Here is an 18,866-nt window from a genome sequence, read left to right on the forward strand (position 1 = left end):
CATTCTAAATAAAAACTGCAATATAAAGCTATTACATCATGCAATTATAAATATATACATAGAGAAACAAAGAGAGAGAGAGAGAGAGCGAGAGAGAGAGAGCTACTTGTTAAAATGGAAGTCATAGTTTACATGTGGAAGTGCATGTATGGTGCAGATATGTTTGTGTGGTTGTTGCATGAAAAGGTTTATTGATCAGGGCAGGGGGTAAAACTTCAAACTTCAACAAACACATAGTGACACGAGCACAACGCATCACATCACCAACAAACAGCCTGAGAAGAACAGCCATTGTGTTCCATTACAATCTGACTTCCTCTCTTTACACGGTGGTATTCTTCTCACCAAAATAGAGTGCCACCAAGTGCATTCTGATGGGGGAGTGGGTGGGGTGGTGTAGATTGGGATGGGGGGCAACTAGAGAGAGAGGGAGGGAGGGACGGAGGAAGAGAGGGGGAGGAGGAAAAGGAAGAGTGGAGGGGGATTTGAAACACTCCCTAAGATGGCCCAGTATTTCTCAGAGTGTCCCACACTTGTGCTCTATTCCCACAGTGGGACGCACACGAAGGGGGCGTGTGCTGTATATGAACTCCAGAAATTGCTGGAGTGTTTTCTATAGAGCTACACTGCCATTTCTCCATTGCTCAGTATATCCCCACTGTCATACAGACACCAGAGCTGGGCTACATCTACAGGACCCCCGGGCCACAGAATAACAGCCCACTCATTCATCTGAAGAGGACAAGACCACAGAAGACTCAACCAAAGACAGCCTCATAAGTTAGAAGTCAGACAGGTAATTAACTTATGCATCACTTTAATTGTTTAAGAGATCTGTGGGTCAAATAAGACTTTTTTTATTTATTTCCATTATTTTGAGGTTTAGTGCAGAATTTTGTAATTAAAAAAATAAACAGAGATTATTTGGTACTTTTATTATTTATATAATATTTAAATTATATTTATAATATTTCAAAATGTATTAATGATTTTTTTTTTACATTTTAATATTCACTTTTTTAATGTACAGATCTTTCTATGTTCATTTTTTTTACAGTGTCACAAATAATAATTTTGAATCAAATCTCATTTGCACATTATGACATCACTTTTGTCATTCTAAAGGATTATGATTTTATAGTACTTTGGCCAAAGACTATTTTAATGACTGACTGATTGTCTAGTCTATTTTAAGTAGAAAAGTGAATTAGATCACCTGTGCTGTGATTGGTGTATTAGTTTTACTTCTATAACTAGATACAGTGGCCCCACTGAACCTACAGTTACAAATGCATTAATGTTAAATTAAATTACATATCAAACCAAGTTGCAACTACAAACAAATGATGCTAGAATTTCTTTCAGACCTAATCCCCTAATTTTTGTTTAAAACTCAGCCTTTTTCTATTTTGTGAAATATTTTGCTTTAAAAGTGAAAATTCTATTGGTCTTATTGGTTTGCCGTTTTGTTTCTTAATGTAGTGGCATTCATACATTTATACAAGTGTGGCTTGAGTGTCCAAATACATTTTAAGAGTCGTCACTGTATATGTTAAATATATTCTATATCTTTCATATCCCAATAACAAAGTACAAAAGCCCTGTATGTGATGTCAAGTGGTGTCTGTCTTGATTAATAAGACAAGTACAGTTGCTTTGACGGTGAAGAGAGAAACAGAACCACCATGTAAGGAAACACATCACCCTGTTAGCAGCCTGACAAGCATAGAAAGGATTGCCTTCATGACCCATATGAGGGATCCCACTGGATGGCAGATGTTGATATGTGCGGGTGTCTTTGTATAATGGGGTTCTGCACTGGGCCGAGTCAGGCGAGGGGTATTCTCACTTCATATGGCTAAACTCAGCATCTCATCCTTGACCTCTCCATCCATTAAAGTGGCCTGTGTCAGTCCTGGAATGCCTGGCTTAAACAGTTGTTCTGTCCTTTGTTTTTAAAGCATGCATTTAGCATTGGTATGCAAGTTCAAGTCAAGTAACACAAGTGCATATACACATTTAGTCTTCAACTGGAAATAATGAGAGTTTGCTTTGTTCAGTAATTGTGACTTCAGTGTACATGAATATTTAATGAGGTAAAGGCAGAGGCAGGTTATGATTGGTTGTAAAGTTAACAATTTTTTTCATGTTTTTGCATTTAATCAATCAAAAATACAGTAAACATATTTTGTGATTTATTGTGAAATATTATTTTGTGATTTATAGTGAAATATTATTACAATAAAGTAGCTGTTTTCTGTTTTAATATATTTAAAAATTCAATTTATTTCTGTGATGGAAAGCTGAGTTTTCAGCAGGCATTAATCTAGTCTTCAATGTCGCATGATCCTTCAGAAATCATTATTTCTAATTCTTATTTCAATATGCTGAGTCTGAGCTCAAGAAATATTTCTTATTATTATTAATGTTGAAAACAGTTGTCCTGCTTTTTCAGGCTTATTTGATGAATAGAAAGTTTAAAAGAACAGCATTTATTTGAAACAGAAATCTTTTTTAACCTTATTAATGCTTTACTGTCCTTTTTGAGCAATTTCATGTGTCCTTGCTGAATAAAAGTATTATGTTTTCAAAAACGATAACAAAAAATGTTGTTGACCCCAAACTTTTAAACTGTACATTTCTGGCAATAGCGTCATCATTCATTTATATATGCAATTTTTATGATCCCTCTTATTTGAAAAAAGAAAAAAGAAAAAAAGAAACATCATGCAGATTCTGCAGAGGATAAACTTATAACTATATTAACCACAGTGTTTGTCTTTGTGTCTTGCCTAGTTTACACTTCTGGTATATTGGGACAAAGATATGACTACAGTCTGTGGTGTCATGCTGATTCTGGTAGTCCCTGACATCAGGTTGAGTGGAAAGGGCTTGAATAAATATTTATTCAGAGTTAAGGGGTCGGTCTCATGCGTGGGCATTGCAGAGCCTCTTATGGTGTGAGTATCAGTGTGCCCGCAGCAACATGATCACTTTGAGAAAAACCAGCATGCCATCACTTGCCAACAGTGCCTGGCACCTTTGTGAAGTGCTACTAGAATGTTTCAAAGGTGTTGTGGCAATGTTCCCAGCTTGTTAAACTGATGCAAATGGGAGTGTGAGGCTGCATGTTATTCTAAGTTTATTTTTGTTATTGAATGTTTGACAGTGGCTTACAGTCATAAAAAATAGACAAAGAATCCTTGAGGGCTAAGGGAAGCTCTGATAATTCCGAACAAACAATTTAAAAGAAGCTTAAGAAGAGTTCTGAAAAATTTCTCAGATCCTGATCCGTAAGCACCTTTTCACTGGAACTAAATCAAATTATACAAGGGCCTGAAAATCAATGTTTTACACAAGTCACTACTGATTTACTGATATAAATCATGTCTCTATTTTCTTGCTTTACATTTAAACCCATAAATTAAATATCGATCGACCTATCTATCTGTCTGTCTGTCTGTCTGTCTATCTATACAGTTTACATCAATTATTATTACATTATTAATGTATTAAGTAATTAGCAGAAGCAAAAAACAGCTAAATATTAAATATTAATATCAAATTAAAGATACATTGGTTTTGTGTATTGAGGGGTAAATGCCTCTTAATTTAACCATAGTGTGTGAGTATATACATTAAAGGCCATTTAAGGTCAATAACCAATGTCAACTCTTTCCTTTCACAAACAGAAAATCATATGAGAGCAGGTGAAAGTTCTTCCTGCCTGTCATTCATCTCTCCAACCTGTATATGCGCTCTGAAGTCCCATTGTTTACTATCTTCAAGAAATACAGCGATCTTTGACCTCTAATAATACCTCATGATAAGACTTTTGTGGTTTTATGATTTTGTGCATTAACCAGATGCAAAATAATCTGCACAAATGAACTCTTATCTCGTGTCGTTCTTTTGCTCTGTTTGGGAAAGAAAACACCCTTGCACTTGTAGACCCTAAGAGACTTGTTTCCTTTAAAGTAGCAAGTCTGGAGGAAATCATATTGTTTGAAATTGCTTCCTAAGAGAAGAAGAAAAGGAAGATGGAAAAAAAGGAAAATGGAGAGAGAGAATGAAAAAGAGAGAGCACACTGGCGACAGAGATCGCCCAGTCAGTGTGAATCAGACGGATATTTCCGTCCTCATTCAGTTTTTTTTTTCTTTTTTGAATGTCTAAGATTCCGTTCCCACCAATGCCATTCCGAACAGCCTTTGCCAACATAACATACGCACATGAGTTTACCGAGTTCCCGTCACTGATTGACTGTCACTTCCAAAGCATCTGGTGCGAGACTGTGCCACTGCCACATAAAAAACACCTTTGAGAAGGCATGCATTAGCAACATCATAACTGAACAAGAAAATGCTGAATTTCTTAGGAACCAGACTGCACATTTGACAAATGTGCATGTTCTAGTATAAAAGAAACTCCTTATGTAAGACAAAGTAGCACTTTATATGCCAGAAGAAAGTATTATTCTGTGCTTTGCTGCACATAAGAGTGAAAGGGATAGTTCACCCAAAAATGAAAATGCTGTCATTAATTACTCACCCTCATGTCGTTCCAAACTCGTAAGACCTTCGTTCATCTTCGGAACACAAATTAAGATATTTTTGATGAAATCTGAGAGCTTTCTGACCATCCATAGACAGCAACGCAACTACCACGTACAAGGCCCACAAAGATAGTAAGGAAGGACATCGTTAAAATAGTCCATGTGACATCAGTGGTTCATCCGAAATTTTATGAAGCTACGAGAATACTTTTTGTGTGCAAAGAAAACAAAAACACAAGTTTATTCAACAATTTCTTTATTCAACAATTTCTTTTCTTCCATGTCCATTTCCGCTGTGTATTCACAAGAGTAACACAATGCATGCATGTGGTGCTGCTGACGTAGAACCCAGATGCACCGTAGGGCTGTCAAAATTGGCTGAAAAACTAAATTCGAATTTTGTACTGAAATATCAAAATTCGAATTATATTCTAATTTAAAATGCATAATTTCAGTTAAACTGAAGAAAAGCTTTTGGCTTCTCTCCTGAGGCCACAAGAGGGCGCATTGATATTACTAATGCACGTTTATTCAAAGCATAAGAAAACATGACTATCTGTGGAAAAAAAGTACATAATGTTTATAAACCAATTATAATTAATTAAGTTGCTTAAACAACTATAAACAAAACAGTATTATGTATGTATACATAGTTTAATACAAAGGGCAGAAAGCCAATCACACAGAGTACATTTTTCATTTAAAGGGGTCCTATTATGCTTTTTCACTTTTTCAACTTTAGTTAGTCTAGAGAGCACACTGGCGACAGAGATCGCCCAGTCAGTGTGAATCAGACGGATATTTCCGTCCTCATTCAGTTTTTTTTTTCTTTTTTGAATGTCTAAGATTCCGTTCCCACCAATGCCATTCCGAACAGCCTTTGCCAACATAACATACGCACATGAGTTTACCGAGTTCCCGTCACTGATTGACTGTCACTTCCAAAGCATCTGGTGCGAGACTGTGCCACTGCCACATAAAAAACACCTTTGAGAAGGCATGCATTAGCAACATCATAACTGAACAAGAAAATGCTGAATTTCTTAGGAACCAGACTGCACATTTGACAAATGTGCATGTTCTAGTATAAAAGAAACTCCTTATGTAAGACAAAGTAGCACTTTATATGCCAGAAGAAAGTATTATTCTGTGCTTTGCTGCACATAAGAGTGAAAGGGATAGTTCACCCAAAAATGAAAATGCTGTCATTAATTACTCACCCTCATGTCGTTCCAAACTCGTAAGACCTTCGTTCATCTTCGGAACACAAATTAAGATATTTTTGATGAAATCTGAGAGCTTTCTGACCATCCATAGACAGCAACGCAACTACCACGTACAAGGCCCACAAAGATAGTAAGGAAGGACATCGTTAAAATAGTCCATGTGACATCAGTGGTTCATCCGAAATTTTATGAAGCTACGAGAATACTTTTTGTGTGCAAAGAAAACAAAAACACAAGTTTATTCAACAATTTCTTTATTCAACAATTTCTTTTCTTCCATGTCCATTTCCGCTGTGTATTCACAAGAGTAACACAATGCATGCATGTGGTGCTGCTGACGTAGAACCCAGATGCACCGTAGGGCTGTCAAAATTGGCTGAAAAACTAAATTCGAATTTTGTACTGAAATATCAAAATTCGAATTATATTCTAATTTAAAATGCATAATTTCAGTTAAACTGAAGAAAAGCTTTTGGCTTCTCTCCTGAGGCCACAAGAGGGCGCATTGATATTACTAATGCACGTTTATTCAAAGCATAAGAAAACATGACTATCTGTGGAAAAAAAGTACATAATGTTTATAAACCAATTATAATTAATTAAGTTGCTTAAACAACTATAAACAAAACAGTATTATGTATGTATACATAGTTTAATACAAAGGGCAGAAAGCCAATCACACAGAGTACATTTTTCATTTAAAGGGGTCCTATTATGCTTTTTCACTTTTTCAACTTTAGTTAGTCTGTAATGTTGCTGTTTGAGTAGGGTGACCATATGTGCCATTTTCCCCTGGCCAGGATTTCTATATTGCTTAAAATGTCTAGGGTTTGGCTTTGTTTGCGTGTGCAGACCGATCGGTGTATGACATCGGTTCCTTGTGTTTTCGAAACTTGTTCCTTGTGCTGTCGAGGTACTTTGAATCAAAGCAATATAGAAATCCTGGCCAGGACGCGTCCGGGGAAAATGGCACGTATGGTCACCCTATGTTTGAGCATAAAAAAGATCTGCAAAGTTACAAAGCTCAAAGTCCACTTCAAAAGGAGATATTTTATTTAACAGAAATCACTTTTCAAAAACTACAACGAACGACTCGTTTGGACTACAACGCATATTTTCCGGGATTTGTGATATCACAAATATCGACGAATGGGATGAGACCTGGTTGAGCTGCACTAGAGAAGGGAACGAGTGTTATCACTATGTCGGAGACACGCTAGCTTTCCAAGGCAGGCGAACTTAGAGTGGTTAGAATCATCCGGGTTTAAATCGTGCTCAAATTGATTTGATTTTGACGTAATATTTACACTGAAGCTGGCAGGCGGCTATGGTAAGGGGCATGACATTTCCTGACCAGGCGCCGAGTGCTGCCAATCACAACACACACTGGGCCAGCTAACCAATCACAGCACATTTTGTATTTCAGAAGGCGGGCTTTCATTTCATACAGGAACTATTCGAGCCATTCATGCCAGACTGGGGAGAGAGGTGTTGTAATAATGTAAAATATGTGAAAATAATGTGTTTTTCGAACAACCTAGTATAGAGCCTGTTCTAGTACACCCCCAAAACAAAATCAAGACTTTGTAAAAGAGCATAATAGGACCCCTTTAAAAACATGAGATGCAGTGGGATGGGGAAAACCCCCCACCATAAAGTCTCGATGTTTTTTTTAAAAGTTAAACTTGCATTAACTTTACATGGCTTTCTTAACATGCAGCTCTTTTGTGCGAGATGTGAGTGCAAAGGTGATAGATGTCCCTCTAGAAAAAATATGCGTTCTGTGTGAATGGCTTGGTTTCAGTTTTGACGTAAACAAGGGCTGTGTCCGAAATCGCCCCCTATACCCTCATTCACTATTCCCTACATTAGGTCACTAATTCAGTTCCCTAGAAGGAGTGAATGAAAACGAGTGAGTGAATTCGGACACTGAGTGCACCGGAAGGACTGCAGCTTTTGCATAGTTGGTGCTTGCTGTTTATTAATCATTTGAAACTAGCAAACTAGCAGCTCCAGTAGTAAGATTAAAGGATTTATCTTATTAGTAATCAATTTACAATGAATTTATACCCGTGTTGTATTATGCTGTACGCCATGGATGAGCACTTTGTAATATGAACGGATTGATTATTCAGCTGTGAGCATCATCTTCTGGCGAGATGCGGGAATTCATTCGCAGCGTGACTCTCACAGTGCATTATGGGTATTCTCTAGCCGTTGAGCGTGCACCAGTTGTACACTCGTTTTTGCGGTGCATTGTGGGATTGAATGAGTGCACTCGAGAACGTCCACTATGGATTCGGACACCAATAAAAATGGCTGTCCCCTCAAATAGTGCCCTATTTAAGGGTATAGGGGGCGATTTCGGACACAGCACCGGAAGGACTGCAGCTTTTGCATAGTTGGTGCTTGCTGTTTATTAATCATTTGAAACTGGCAAACTAGCAGCTCCAGTAGTAAGATTAAAGGATTTATCTTGAACTCTGTCACGGAAAATATGTACAAACCCTAATTAAACAATTTAGTAATCAATTTACAATGAATTTATACCCGTGTTGTATTATGCTGTACGCCATGGATGAGCACTTTGTAATATGAACGGATTGATTATTCAAGCTGCGGGCGCCATCTTCTGGCGAGATGCGGGAATTCATTCGGCGGAACGTCCACTATGGATTCGGACACCAATAAAAATGGCTGTCCCCTCAAATAGTGCCCTATTTAAGGGTATATGGGGCGATTTCGGACACAGCCAAGATCTTCTCCGCACTGATGTTCTCTTTTTCCGCAATATTTTTAATGAACAACGCAGCAGCGCCGCATCTAGTGGCTTCAACTGGATAGGCTAACAAAAACATTATAATGCAACACTTACATCGTCATCAGCCACTGATAAGGCTGCCTCCTTAATGCACACCTAAAATTCGAATGCAACTTTTTGCATTCGAATGTGGATTTTTATTTGAAATTCGAATTTTTTTTTGACAGCCCTAATGCACTGTGGCTTGTTTGCAAGCGGAGGAATGCACACGCATGCGGTGTGATACTGACGTGAACTTGTGTCGAATTCTGACACAGAAGAGGAGAAATTGTTGAATAAAGTGATTACTTTTGTTTTCTTTGCACACAAAAGGTATTCTCATATCTTCATAAAATTAAGGTTGAACCACTGTCACATGGACTATTTTAACTATGTCCTTACTACCTTTCTGGGCCTTGATCGTGGTAGTTCCCTTGCTGTCTATGGAGGATCAGAAAGCTCTCGGATTTCATCAAAAATATCTTAATTTGTGTTCCGAAGATGAACGAAGGTCTTACGAGTTTGGAACGACATGAGGGTGAGTAATTAATGACAGAATTTAAATTTTTGGGTGAACTATCCCTTTAAGACAGCTAATTGAATTTCCTTTTTGCTTTCGATAAATTTTCATAATTAGATTTGACACATGAAACACATAGAAAGATTTAATTGTTCAGTCAGCTGCTCACTGCCCTTTTCTTTAGTAGCTCATTTAAAGACCAGAACCTGACATGCACAGGAAATTTATCAGGTTAAAATTCATGTCTCAAGTACATTTGGGACAATTTAACAAAAATTACTAAGGAATATAAACTTCCAGGTATATTTTTCTCAAAAGATAAAAAAAAAAAAATCAAGATGGTAAAAAAAAAAAATCAGTAGTGAGTGCAACAAAATAGGCTTCTTTAAACTATAAACTCCAATTATTTCATTAGTGCCCACATCTTCAACTGTCTCACTAAATACTAATCAGACATTTTGACTATTTTACATCTGCTCAAAAAGTAGGAGGGCCTCTGCTCAAACCTGTCTGTCCATATTTGGCCATTCTACAAGGAGATCAGCAAGACCGGTACTAGCAAAACAGGGTTTGGTACAGGATGGGTGTGAGAGCACAGGCAGGCACAGACCCATACACACACATACATTTTAAAAGGTAACTCTCTAGTGTGGCCGCAGTTGTGCTTCATAAAACATTTGAGGTTTAATGGGTATTCGAGTGACAACATCCTGTAAATAGCATTAAATCGAAAGCCCTTTCCGAGGTAACCTTAACTGGTGCTAAATAAAACAACTAAAACAGGCACATGCAGACCCTAAGAAAAGATCAATGTTTGATTGACTCTCATTGTTTTTACACCTTTTAAGCTGTTAGATCAATTGTATCAATTTCATTTAGAATTAACTAATCATTTAAGAGATAAACAAGATGCTTTACGGAATGAGTGATTTATTTAAAGGGAGATTGACGTGGCTGGACTGACATTTACGGAAATGAGGCAGTGCTCACTGATGTTATTTTGGGAAGCAGAGCAACACTGGACAGTGTTAATGTTAGTGTCTAAGATTAATACACCTGAGCTCATGTTTGACACCTTTTAGAGAAACAGAGAGGAAACTTTTGAAGGAGTACTTGAAATGGAGTATTTACTTCATTTAAGCAATATAGAATATACAGTACTATAAAAAGCATCTATTTAGGAAAGTTTTTATTTTTGTGCTCCCAAAATATCTAAAAAAAAAAAATACTTTTTTATAAAAAATTAATGGTGAAAAATAGCTTTAAAAAAATTAAATGGCAAAAGAAGATGTTTTGATTTCTATATATATATATACAGTGGTGTGAAAAAGTTTTTGCCCCCTTCCCAGATTTTAAATATTAAAAAGAAAATTGACATAAAAAACTGGTCTGGTTTCTCAGCCTGCCACATTTGTCTGAACTTGGAACACTGACCCCTTCATGTTGTTTGCTTTGTCTCTGTGTTGAGAAGTTCAGTTAGTCTATGCAGCATCCTAATAGCTTCATCAATCATACAGAAACAAAAACAGAAGCACAAATGCTGGCACACGTGATGTAGTTGGCAGAAATCTGTTTTGTGGTAAAATGATCACCCTATCTAGGCCTGGGCAGGGTCATTCAGAGTGGCAGTTCTCAGGGCCCTTGGCATCACCTTGCCCTGACCTACCCTGCCAAGACCACTGTTCCCATCCTATCCCAAAAAATGGGGCAGGCCAGACTAAAATTAGAACAGTGGTCCCCTCTCAGGCCCTACTGTAAATATACAATACATGATGCACAGCATGTGAAACCTCTGAAAATGTTTAAGTGGATCACAAGAACAGTCTTTCTATGCATTTGACAGCAAGCACACTTTTCACAAAAAGAAGTTTGTTAGGTTTTTAATAATATACCAATAGATAATATCATTAAAAAGAAAGACCAAAAAAAAGCATTTGGACACGTTTTGTCAAACTTGGACAGTGGATTAGGGCTGCACGATAAATCGCATGCGATATTTAACGCGCATCTTGTCAGTAAAGCCGGTTCTTTAATCAGCGGTAAATCTCCATCACCTGCGTGCTTTCACATGGAGCAGCATTAACTACACAGAGCCGTTGTTCACTGACAAGCTGCGCAAAACCACTATCATATTTTGCGCATGTTTTGCGCAGCTTGTCGGTGAACAACGGTTGTTACTCTGCTATAAAGCACCTGATCACATTGACACCTTGACACATTGACAGATTATTAAAAGTAGTTATAAAAATGGCTTAGAAAATGAGAAAAAGTTCAGCATATTTTTATCTAATGCATTGACAATATAGACATTTTTCAAATGTTTAAAAAATCTGATAAATTAGGAATAAGATGTAATTAATTAGGTTTAATTAAAACAAATATGGTGGTCAGCCATACACATACACAATACTCTTTTACAAGTGATTCGCAAAAATGTGAAAAAATAATTTTCAGTGTTTGCAGACCTTTAAAACTGAAATTAAGACTTAGCCTATATATAGGCTAATATCTAATATTGAATAACAATAATACATAATAAAACGTTTTTTAGGTAGGCTATAATAACACTACTAGATGCCTTCAGTTCAGTTACCATTTGAAGAAAGGAAACGTAATGTGTAAGTTTTGGGTTTAGCAATGTGTGGGGGTGACACTTGTAGACCCGTGAGGGAAGACTGCATTGCATTACTGCATTATTTTTGATGCACACGTACACAAATGATATCCCTTTGATATATTAAAAAAAAGTATTGATTAATGAATGCCGCATTATAATCTCTCCATTACACTTTTTTTTTTATTCGCTTTGGTACTATTTTCACAAGCAACTGTTAAATTTTCAAAACTCTTAGTACTAATATCACAACAGATCATCAAAAGTGCACTTTTTTCAAACATTTCAGCATATTTGCAATTGTCTTAGTACAATACACACAATCACAAAGTATCCTTTTCACTACACAAAATAATTGTTTCATCTATATAAAATGTTTCATTTACAGTAACTGCTTTTCATAACGCTCTATCAAACTTTTCATTTGCATGTCTTCTCATTCAGTTTCATACACTTGTCTATTATTTAATCTAACTCATCTTAATGGTCAATCAGTGAATCATTTGGTGCAGCTATAGATATAGATTCAATAGATAGCCTATAGTTTCTAAAGAACTTGTTTGCAATTTAGGGACAATCAAATGTAATGAATAATTTTTTTGCACTATAAGTAATTTATCTTGATAATGTAAGTATATTTTCTAACATTATTGTCTGTATTACTGTAATTATTTCAGCAAGGTGGTTTGAAAGATGTATCTTGCATTGTTTGCTCTAGAATGAACTGATTGTTAAAAGTACTAAATTGAGAGAAGATCATACTGTTGTGTTTTGTTGATGAAATCAAATGTTCTCAATTGTAGCGTCTGGACCACTCAAACACACAATATATATTTTGTTTTTATATTTAACAAATACTCTGTAACCCCCCTCAGTTAACAAGCCATATGAGGACCCATGAACCCTTCCCCCCGAAATGCGTAACACCCCAGGAAGCCGAACAGGCTCCTGGTTGCATGGCAACAATTAACGTTCTTAGAATTGACAAGACAGTTGACCCTGAGAGGTCAAGTAAATATCTACAGCGGATCTAAAATATTCATAATTAATTATAACTAGTTATGATTAATTATTCATATTTCCCATGAGCTGATTCGTTACACAATATATATTACAATAATCTTATGTTTTGAAACAATGGTTGAGTGGATGAAAATATGTATAATTGTAATGAAATTATGAGATCAGATTTTGAAAGAATGACTAGCGATGTTACAAGTGTGATCAGTTTGGATTTTTGAAAGAGTTTTGAAAAAATACACCTTACTTGTGAAAATAGTACCAAAGCGAATAAAAAAAAAAAAAACTGTAGCAACATGATTTATCAATATCGTAAACCAACAGAGCAGCGCCACAGACTAAACATTTAGACATCATGAATGGAGAGCCCCATTCCATCAAACATCTACTCACATATGCTTTGAAGAACTCCATTCTTCACTCAGTCACTGCGGGAAATGTACATCCCTGTCGTTCAGTCTCACTTGATTGTGGTTTCAGATTCCTCATTAATATTCACTTCATCCATTTTGACTAATCCGACTAAAATGTCTCTCCACCTGATAAGCACATTAGGCTTGATGACGCAATACAATTATTCTAAAAGTTGATTGGCCTGTATGGTTACCGCTCACTTTGATTAGTTAGGTGGAGAGAAACAAATTCTTTTTTTTATTTAGTGAATAACAAATATACGAGCAATATAACCATGTCTAAACCGTTTTAACAAAAGAAAAATAAATAAATACATTTCCTAGAGGGAATAAACAATATTTAACAAAAACTTTTTGAGGGCAGGATTTAAAATAACATTACTTGTAAATAATAAAAAGCATGATTTCCTTGGAAAGAGACAAATTTCACTATATCCTCGTGCCTTTCTCGGTAGCATTTTGTATGGAAGCAAACAACGCTGGCATTTGAATATCCATTCTGATTGGTCAGTTTATAAGCGCATGGATTACAGTTTTTTTTCATCTACTTACACACAAAAACTTTACTTGTCACACAATTTCTGAAACCTGACACTCAATCACCAAAACCACACACCAAATCTGCAAAACCATAAGCTAATTCTCGGCATTTGACTTTTCAATTTCATAAAGCACTTTTTGCAAAACGCAACACACAATTCTGTAGGCTATGTAACACAAAAATTTAACAGGAATTAATATTATAGCAAAGGTGTTTGCAAATGTTTGCTTTTGAGATGTGTTTGTGCTATTTTGAATGCAGTGCTTCATTTTGCAAGATATGTGAGGCATTTTGCATTTTGTGTGTGCAATTCTTGGATTTGTGTGTAAAGTTTTGGAAAAAAGAGGCAAAGTTTTGAAAATGTGTGTAAGCAGTTGAAAAAAACTGTTAAACTCGACTATGTGCATAATAATAATAATAGTAACAATGTGCTTCTGGATTTTATTTGTGGGCTAACTGATTTAAACTTAAGTAAACTTTGTCAACTTCGTTGTTATGTTCCTTCGAAATGCATTTTTTGAGGAGACTCAGCCTCCCTTGTCATATTTTCAGCAGGAATACTTATCCATAAATCATTTAAAACAGCTTTAAATGTTAATACCAGGACACCATTTCATGGGTCAATATCAATGTCGTTTTTTTCTTTTTTGCTCTCTCTTAGCATTGGCGTGCAGTGATGGGGGACTGGAGTCTTTTGGGTAATTTTCTGGAGGAGGTGCAGGAGCACTCCACATCAGTGGGGAAGGTGTGGTTGACCGTGCTGTTCATCTTCCGTATCCTGGTGCTGGGCACAGCGGCGGAATCATCATGGGGCGACGAGCAGTCTGACTTCATGTGTGACACACTACAACCCGGTTGCACCAACGTCTGTTATGACCGAGCTTTCCCCATTGCCCATATCCGCTACTGGGTGCTACAGATCGTCTTCGTATCAACACCGTCACTCATCTACATGGGCCATGCCATGCACATCGTCCGCATGGAGGAGAAGCGGAAATGGAAGGAGCAGGAGGAGAAGGGTGATGAGGGCAAAGGAGAGAAGCAATATTTGGAACGGAAGGAGAAAGCCGAAGATACAAAGACAAAGATCCACCTAAAGGGGGCGCTGCTGCAGACGTACGTCCTGAGTATTGTGATCCGCTTGATCATGGAAGTGACCTTCATTGTTATCCAGTACATGTTGTATGGAATCTTCCTGAATGCTCTGTATCCTTGTAACATGTCACCTTGTCCCAACCGTGTGAATTGTTACATGTCCCGTCCAACTGAGAAAAACATCTTTATTGTGTTTATGCTGGTGGTGGCGGCTGTTTCACTGCTTCTGAGCGTGCTAGAACTGTACCACCTTGGATGGAAACAGTGCAAGCAATGCCTTCGAAAATATGCTGACAAACACGCCAATGATGTCAATGGCAAAAACACCAAAGTTGGTTCTATAGTCCTACACAGCAAGACAAGTATTCCAATGGATCTGCCTGAGACGGCTCAGCCACATCCCTCACAAACCTGCACCCCACCCCCAGATTTCAACCAGTGCCTAGCATCAAGCCAAGGTCCAACATCACCCCCGCATCTTCATCACCACCATCTTCATCACATCCACAAAACCTGCCAGCCCTTCACCAACCGCCTGGCCCACCAGCAGAACTCCGTCAACATGGCCACCGAGCGGCATCATCACAGCCACGTTGATCTTGAGCCGGCTGTGGACTTCCTGCAGATGAGCTACGAGAGCCCTGAGGCTCGAGTACCGGGTGAGATGACACCCAGCGCCCCCTCCACACCATCCTCCCAACCAGGCTGCTTCAGAGACAAGCGCCGACTTAGCAAGACTAGTGGTACTAGTAGTAACCGAGTTAGACCAGGTGATCTGGCCGTGTAGGTTGGGTTAAAGGACCATCTGGGAGTGTGAACTAGCCTTAAGATGAGAGATATGAATGCGAGGGGATGTGCATGCTTGTGTGTGATCGAGTATTCTTGTGTGTTGGTACTATATGGGATATTTCACTTATTTGTGATAAGAAAGGCTTAAATATCAGCATGAATCAGAAGATAATGGGAATGTGTAGGACAGAGAGAGAATCTGTATCAGAGCATTTAATATGGTTTCATTGAAACTGTTGTTGTAAGCGTGTGTAGATTTTAATAGGGTGGATCAAATAATCTTAAATAAAAGGGTGTTGATATATTTAGATGAATGGATGTATGGATGGAAGATGAAAGGACTACTAAAATAACTTTGCAACATTTACAAGAGAGTACAGGGTAGTTTTGCACGCTGATAAGGTTCATAGTGTAAGAAAAATTATTTTGATTTAGTTCTTTGTTTTTTGCAATTCAAAACACTCCAATCAAACACTTTTTTGAGCCAAAAAGCAATAAAGCACTTATATCTTAGTAAAGATCATTGCAAAAAAAGTAAGTAATAAATGAAAAGAAAAAAAAAACATGCCATGCTGTGCCATGATTATTTTATTAAGGTTTATGAATTTTATAAGCTATAAATGACTAATTCATCTGATTATGCTACAAATTTACTAAAATATATGTGAAATAAATAACATAATTCTCTGAAGTATCCTGACATACTTTATATTTTGATCAACCTACGATTGATGCAAATATGTGTGAATTATTAACACACAACTTATTTGTTACAGTAGTGAGCCTATAATGAGATATCAAAACAGAGGAACTCTCAAATCAGTTTGATATTCAGTTGATATTGAAGATTTGGCAAAGGCAAAAAAAAACAAAAAAACAACAACATAAAACATACGTAGGCCAATTGAAAGTGCCTTGAAGAGTAGATCAAAAAGAAAAGACGGCAAGAGCAATCGCAGCTTAATAAAATATCATCATTTGATATAGCATACTCAATTGCATTAATAGTCTGAAAACAATCGTTTTTATTAATGGTAAGCAGGGTTTGTATTTATCAAAGCATGCACTTTCATTGATGTCTGCAATATGTATGTCCACTAATGTCATCTAATCTCATAAAGTGTCAATGAAATTATCGTGTTCCATTCAGAAAGATGATTTACTGTCACTGACCTTTCGAAACATTGTTTAGTCTTCTGATGTAGTCATCTCTATTTCTTTTTATGTAATACTTAATCTTGTATTAGTGTATGGAGTTTTTACAATTAAAAACAATTTAATGACAAATGTATGACAGATGATTAGAGTTGGTCTGGTAATCCTTCTTTCACAGTTAATGACATGAGCTTTATTTCACTTCATTTTTCATATTTGATTGCGGCCACACAGTGTCTCCTCTGATCTGTTTACAGCACACAATAAAAATATGCCAGCACCAATAAAGCATGCGTGACGAAATTTTTTTTTCTGCACATTATAAAATTAAACCAGTATTTTTACAGCATTCATAGGCTACATTACAACGTAGCCAATATAGTTGGGCTTTATAGTGGCAGCTCTCACCCACTGTCAGTTTACTGTAGTGATATTATTTGGCAATATTATTTGAAATATAGTAATTTTAATGTAGGCTTTATTCAGTTTGTGAAGCTGTCACAAAACCTGTAGTCTCTTCACACCCACAAACCGAAATGTCATGCCTTAAATAGCCCTGAAGTCGGGGTCGACTCCAGCACACGTTGTTAACTCTGTTGCTGTGCCAGAAATCGCTCACTTGTTCACTGATTCTCTAATGTCCATAGTGCATGGAAGTTGAGTGCAATATATCAACAAGGAGTGAACGAAATAAAGCGAAGAATTCACTGAAATATATTATTACACACACGGTGCGTCACAGACCTGGAGCTGACTTACTTCAGAAATAAATAACAGTCAGATAGTGACTTTTGTAATTATACCTCCGTGCCAGCTTTGTAGTAATTATTATTAACTAAGAATTTACAAAACTAATGCCTGTAATTGAAAATTAAATTACAGGTTACAAAATTAGGAAAACATAAAAATGGCGTGAAGGTGTGAAGGGCTTTGGAGTTTCTGTATGGAGAATGTCAAGACAGGATTGATTTGATTGAAAAAAAAAAAAAGGTTTCTCAAAAAATATGGGTCCTTAACATCTTTATCAAAGTTGTGATGACCAAATAAAACACCTTTATACTGTGTAATAAAGAAAAACTCTGTGATGAAAATGCACGTACAAAGACAGAGAAATCCTTCCAGAACAAAATTGTGTGTGTGCATTCCCAGAAGAGATAAGAATGGTTAAAGTATTTGTGTTCATAATAATTAGAAGCCATAAATCATTAAAAACTCACATCAAGAATAAACAAATCAATAAGTGTACATTATTGTAGCCTATTTCTGTATGCAGGCTACTGTATTTGTTTTTAATATCTTTAAGGCTGATGATACACGGTGCAACTTTTTGAGCAATTTTGCCGGGAAACTTTTTTTTGAGCAATGTTGCTTGGGCACTTTCCCAAAATGGGGAATACATTTCTATCTGGATACTTTAGATCGTTCGTGGGCCCTGTGTCTCACCTGGTTGCCTGTTGACAGGAGCATTGCCCAAAGTTGCCCCGTACATCATCAGCCTCACGGTCCTGTTCAAGGACCTTTTTACAATGATCATGTGCGTTTGTTTAGCGCCATCAGCCGACCATTATAATGAGAAAAATTCTTTAAAGAATATTTTCTTTCTCGTGTATTAAATTCAGACATAATATTCGACCACAGCTGTTTGATTTTTCTGTGTATTGCTTAATTGCTTTTACAAGCCTGCACGTGTTACGACCTTTTTTTTATTTTTGTTTTTCCATATTGCTGTTGAAAAGTTCTCTCTGTGGCCTAGATGAGACTGATGTTATGTTATGTTATGATGTAATAATTTTGTTATGTTTTAAAATGTTTTGTTTTCTCTTATGCATGAGTGCATATGATGTCGCAAATAGAATTATGTGGCGCGCGTGTGAGAGTATAAAAAGGTTCGAGTCTCACCTCATTTTATTTGAAGTAGTCGGATAGTAAAATAAGGCGTTAACAGTACAACCGCGTTATAGGTATATCTGTGTAATATGGGTCTACTAAGGAAACTAATGTGTTTTTTTAAATAAAAAAAACACATAGGGGGTGTGTACACGAAATCCAGGAGGAGAACCATGCTCAACAGGTTGATGAGAGGCTTGTTGTGGCTGGGGAGGTTGCTGATGGTAGGAGTGGGCAAGAATAGAAGAGAAAA

The 18,866-nt window shown here is 36.8% G+C and overlaps 1 protein-coding gene across 1 annotated transcript; it reads left to right on the top strand.

Annotated features, from left to right (window-relative positions):
• Positions 1-547: 547 nt before the first annotated feature.
• LOC107748213 (gap junction alpha-5 protein-like) lies at positions 548-16,050 on the top strand. Its single transcript, XM_016562931.1, has 2 exons — positions 548-796; positions 14,349-16,050. The coding sequence occupies exon 2, from the start codon at positions 14,364-14,366 to the stop codon at positions 15,567-15,569; it is 1,206 nt and encodes a 401-aa protein (XP_016418417.1). The 5' UTR covers positions 548-796; positions 14,349-14,363; the 3' UTR covers positions 15,570-16,050.
• Positions 16,051-18,866: the final 2,816 nt, after the last annotated feature.

Source organism: Sinocyclocheilus rhinocerous, unplaced genomic scaffold (assembly GCF_001515625.1).
Source record: "Sinocyclocheilus rhinocerous isolate Xijiao unplaced genomic scaffold, SAMN03320098_v1.1 scaffold5064, whole genome shotgun sequence".
Lineage (NCBI taxonomy): Eukaryota > Metazoa > Chordata > Actinopteri > Cypriniformes > Cyprinidae > Sinocyclocheilus > Sinocyclocheilus rhinocerous.

What these genes read in the sequence shown, in the direction of transcription:
- LOC107748213 (XM_016562931.1), top strand. Translation starts at nt 14,364, where the DNA reads ATGGGGGACTGGAGTCTTTTGGGTAATTTTCTGGAGGAGGTGCAGGAG.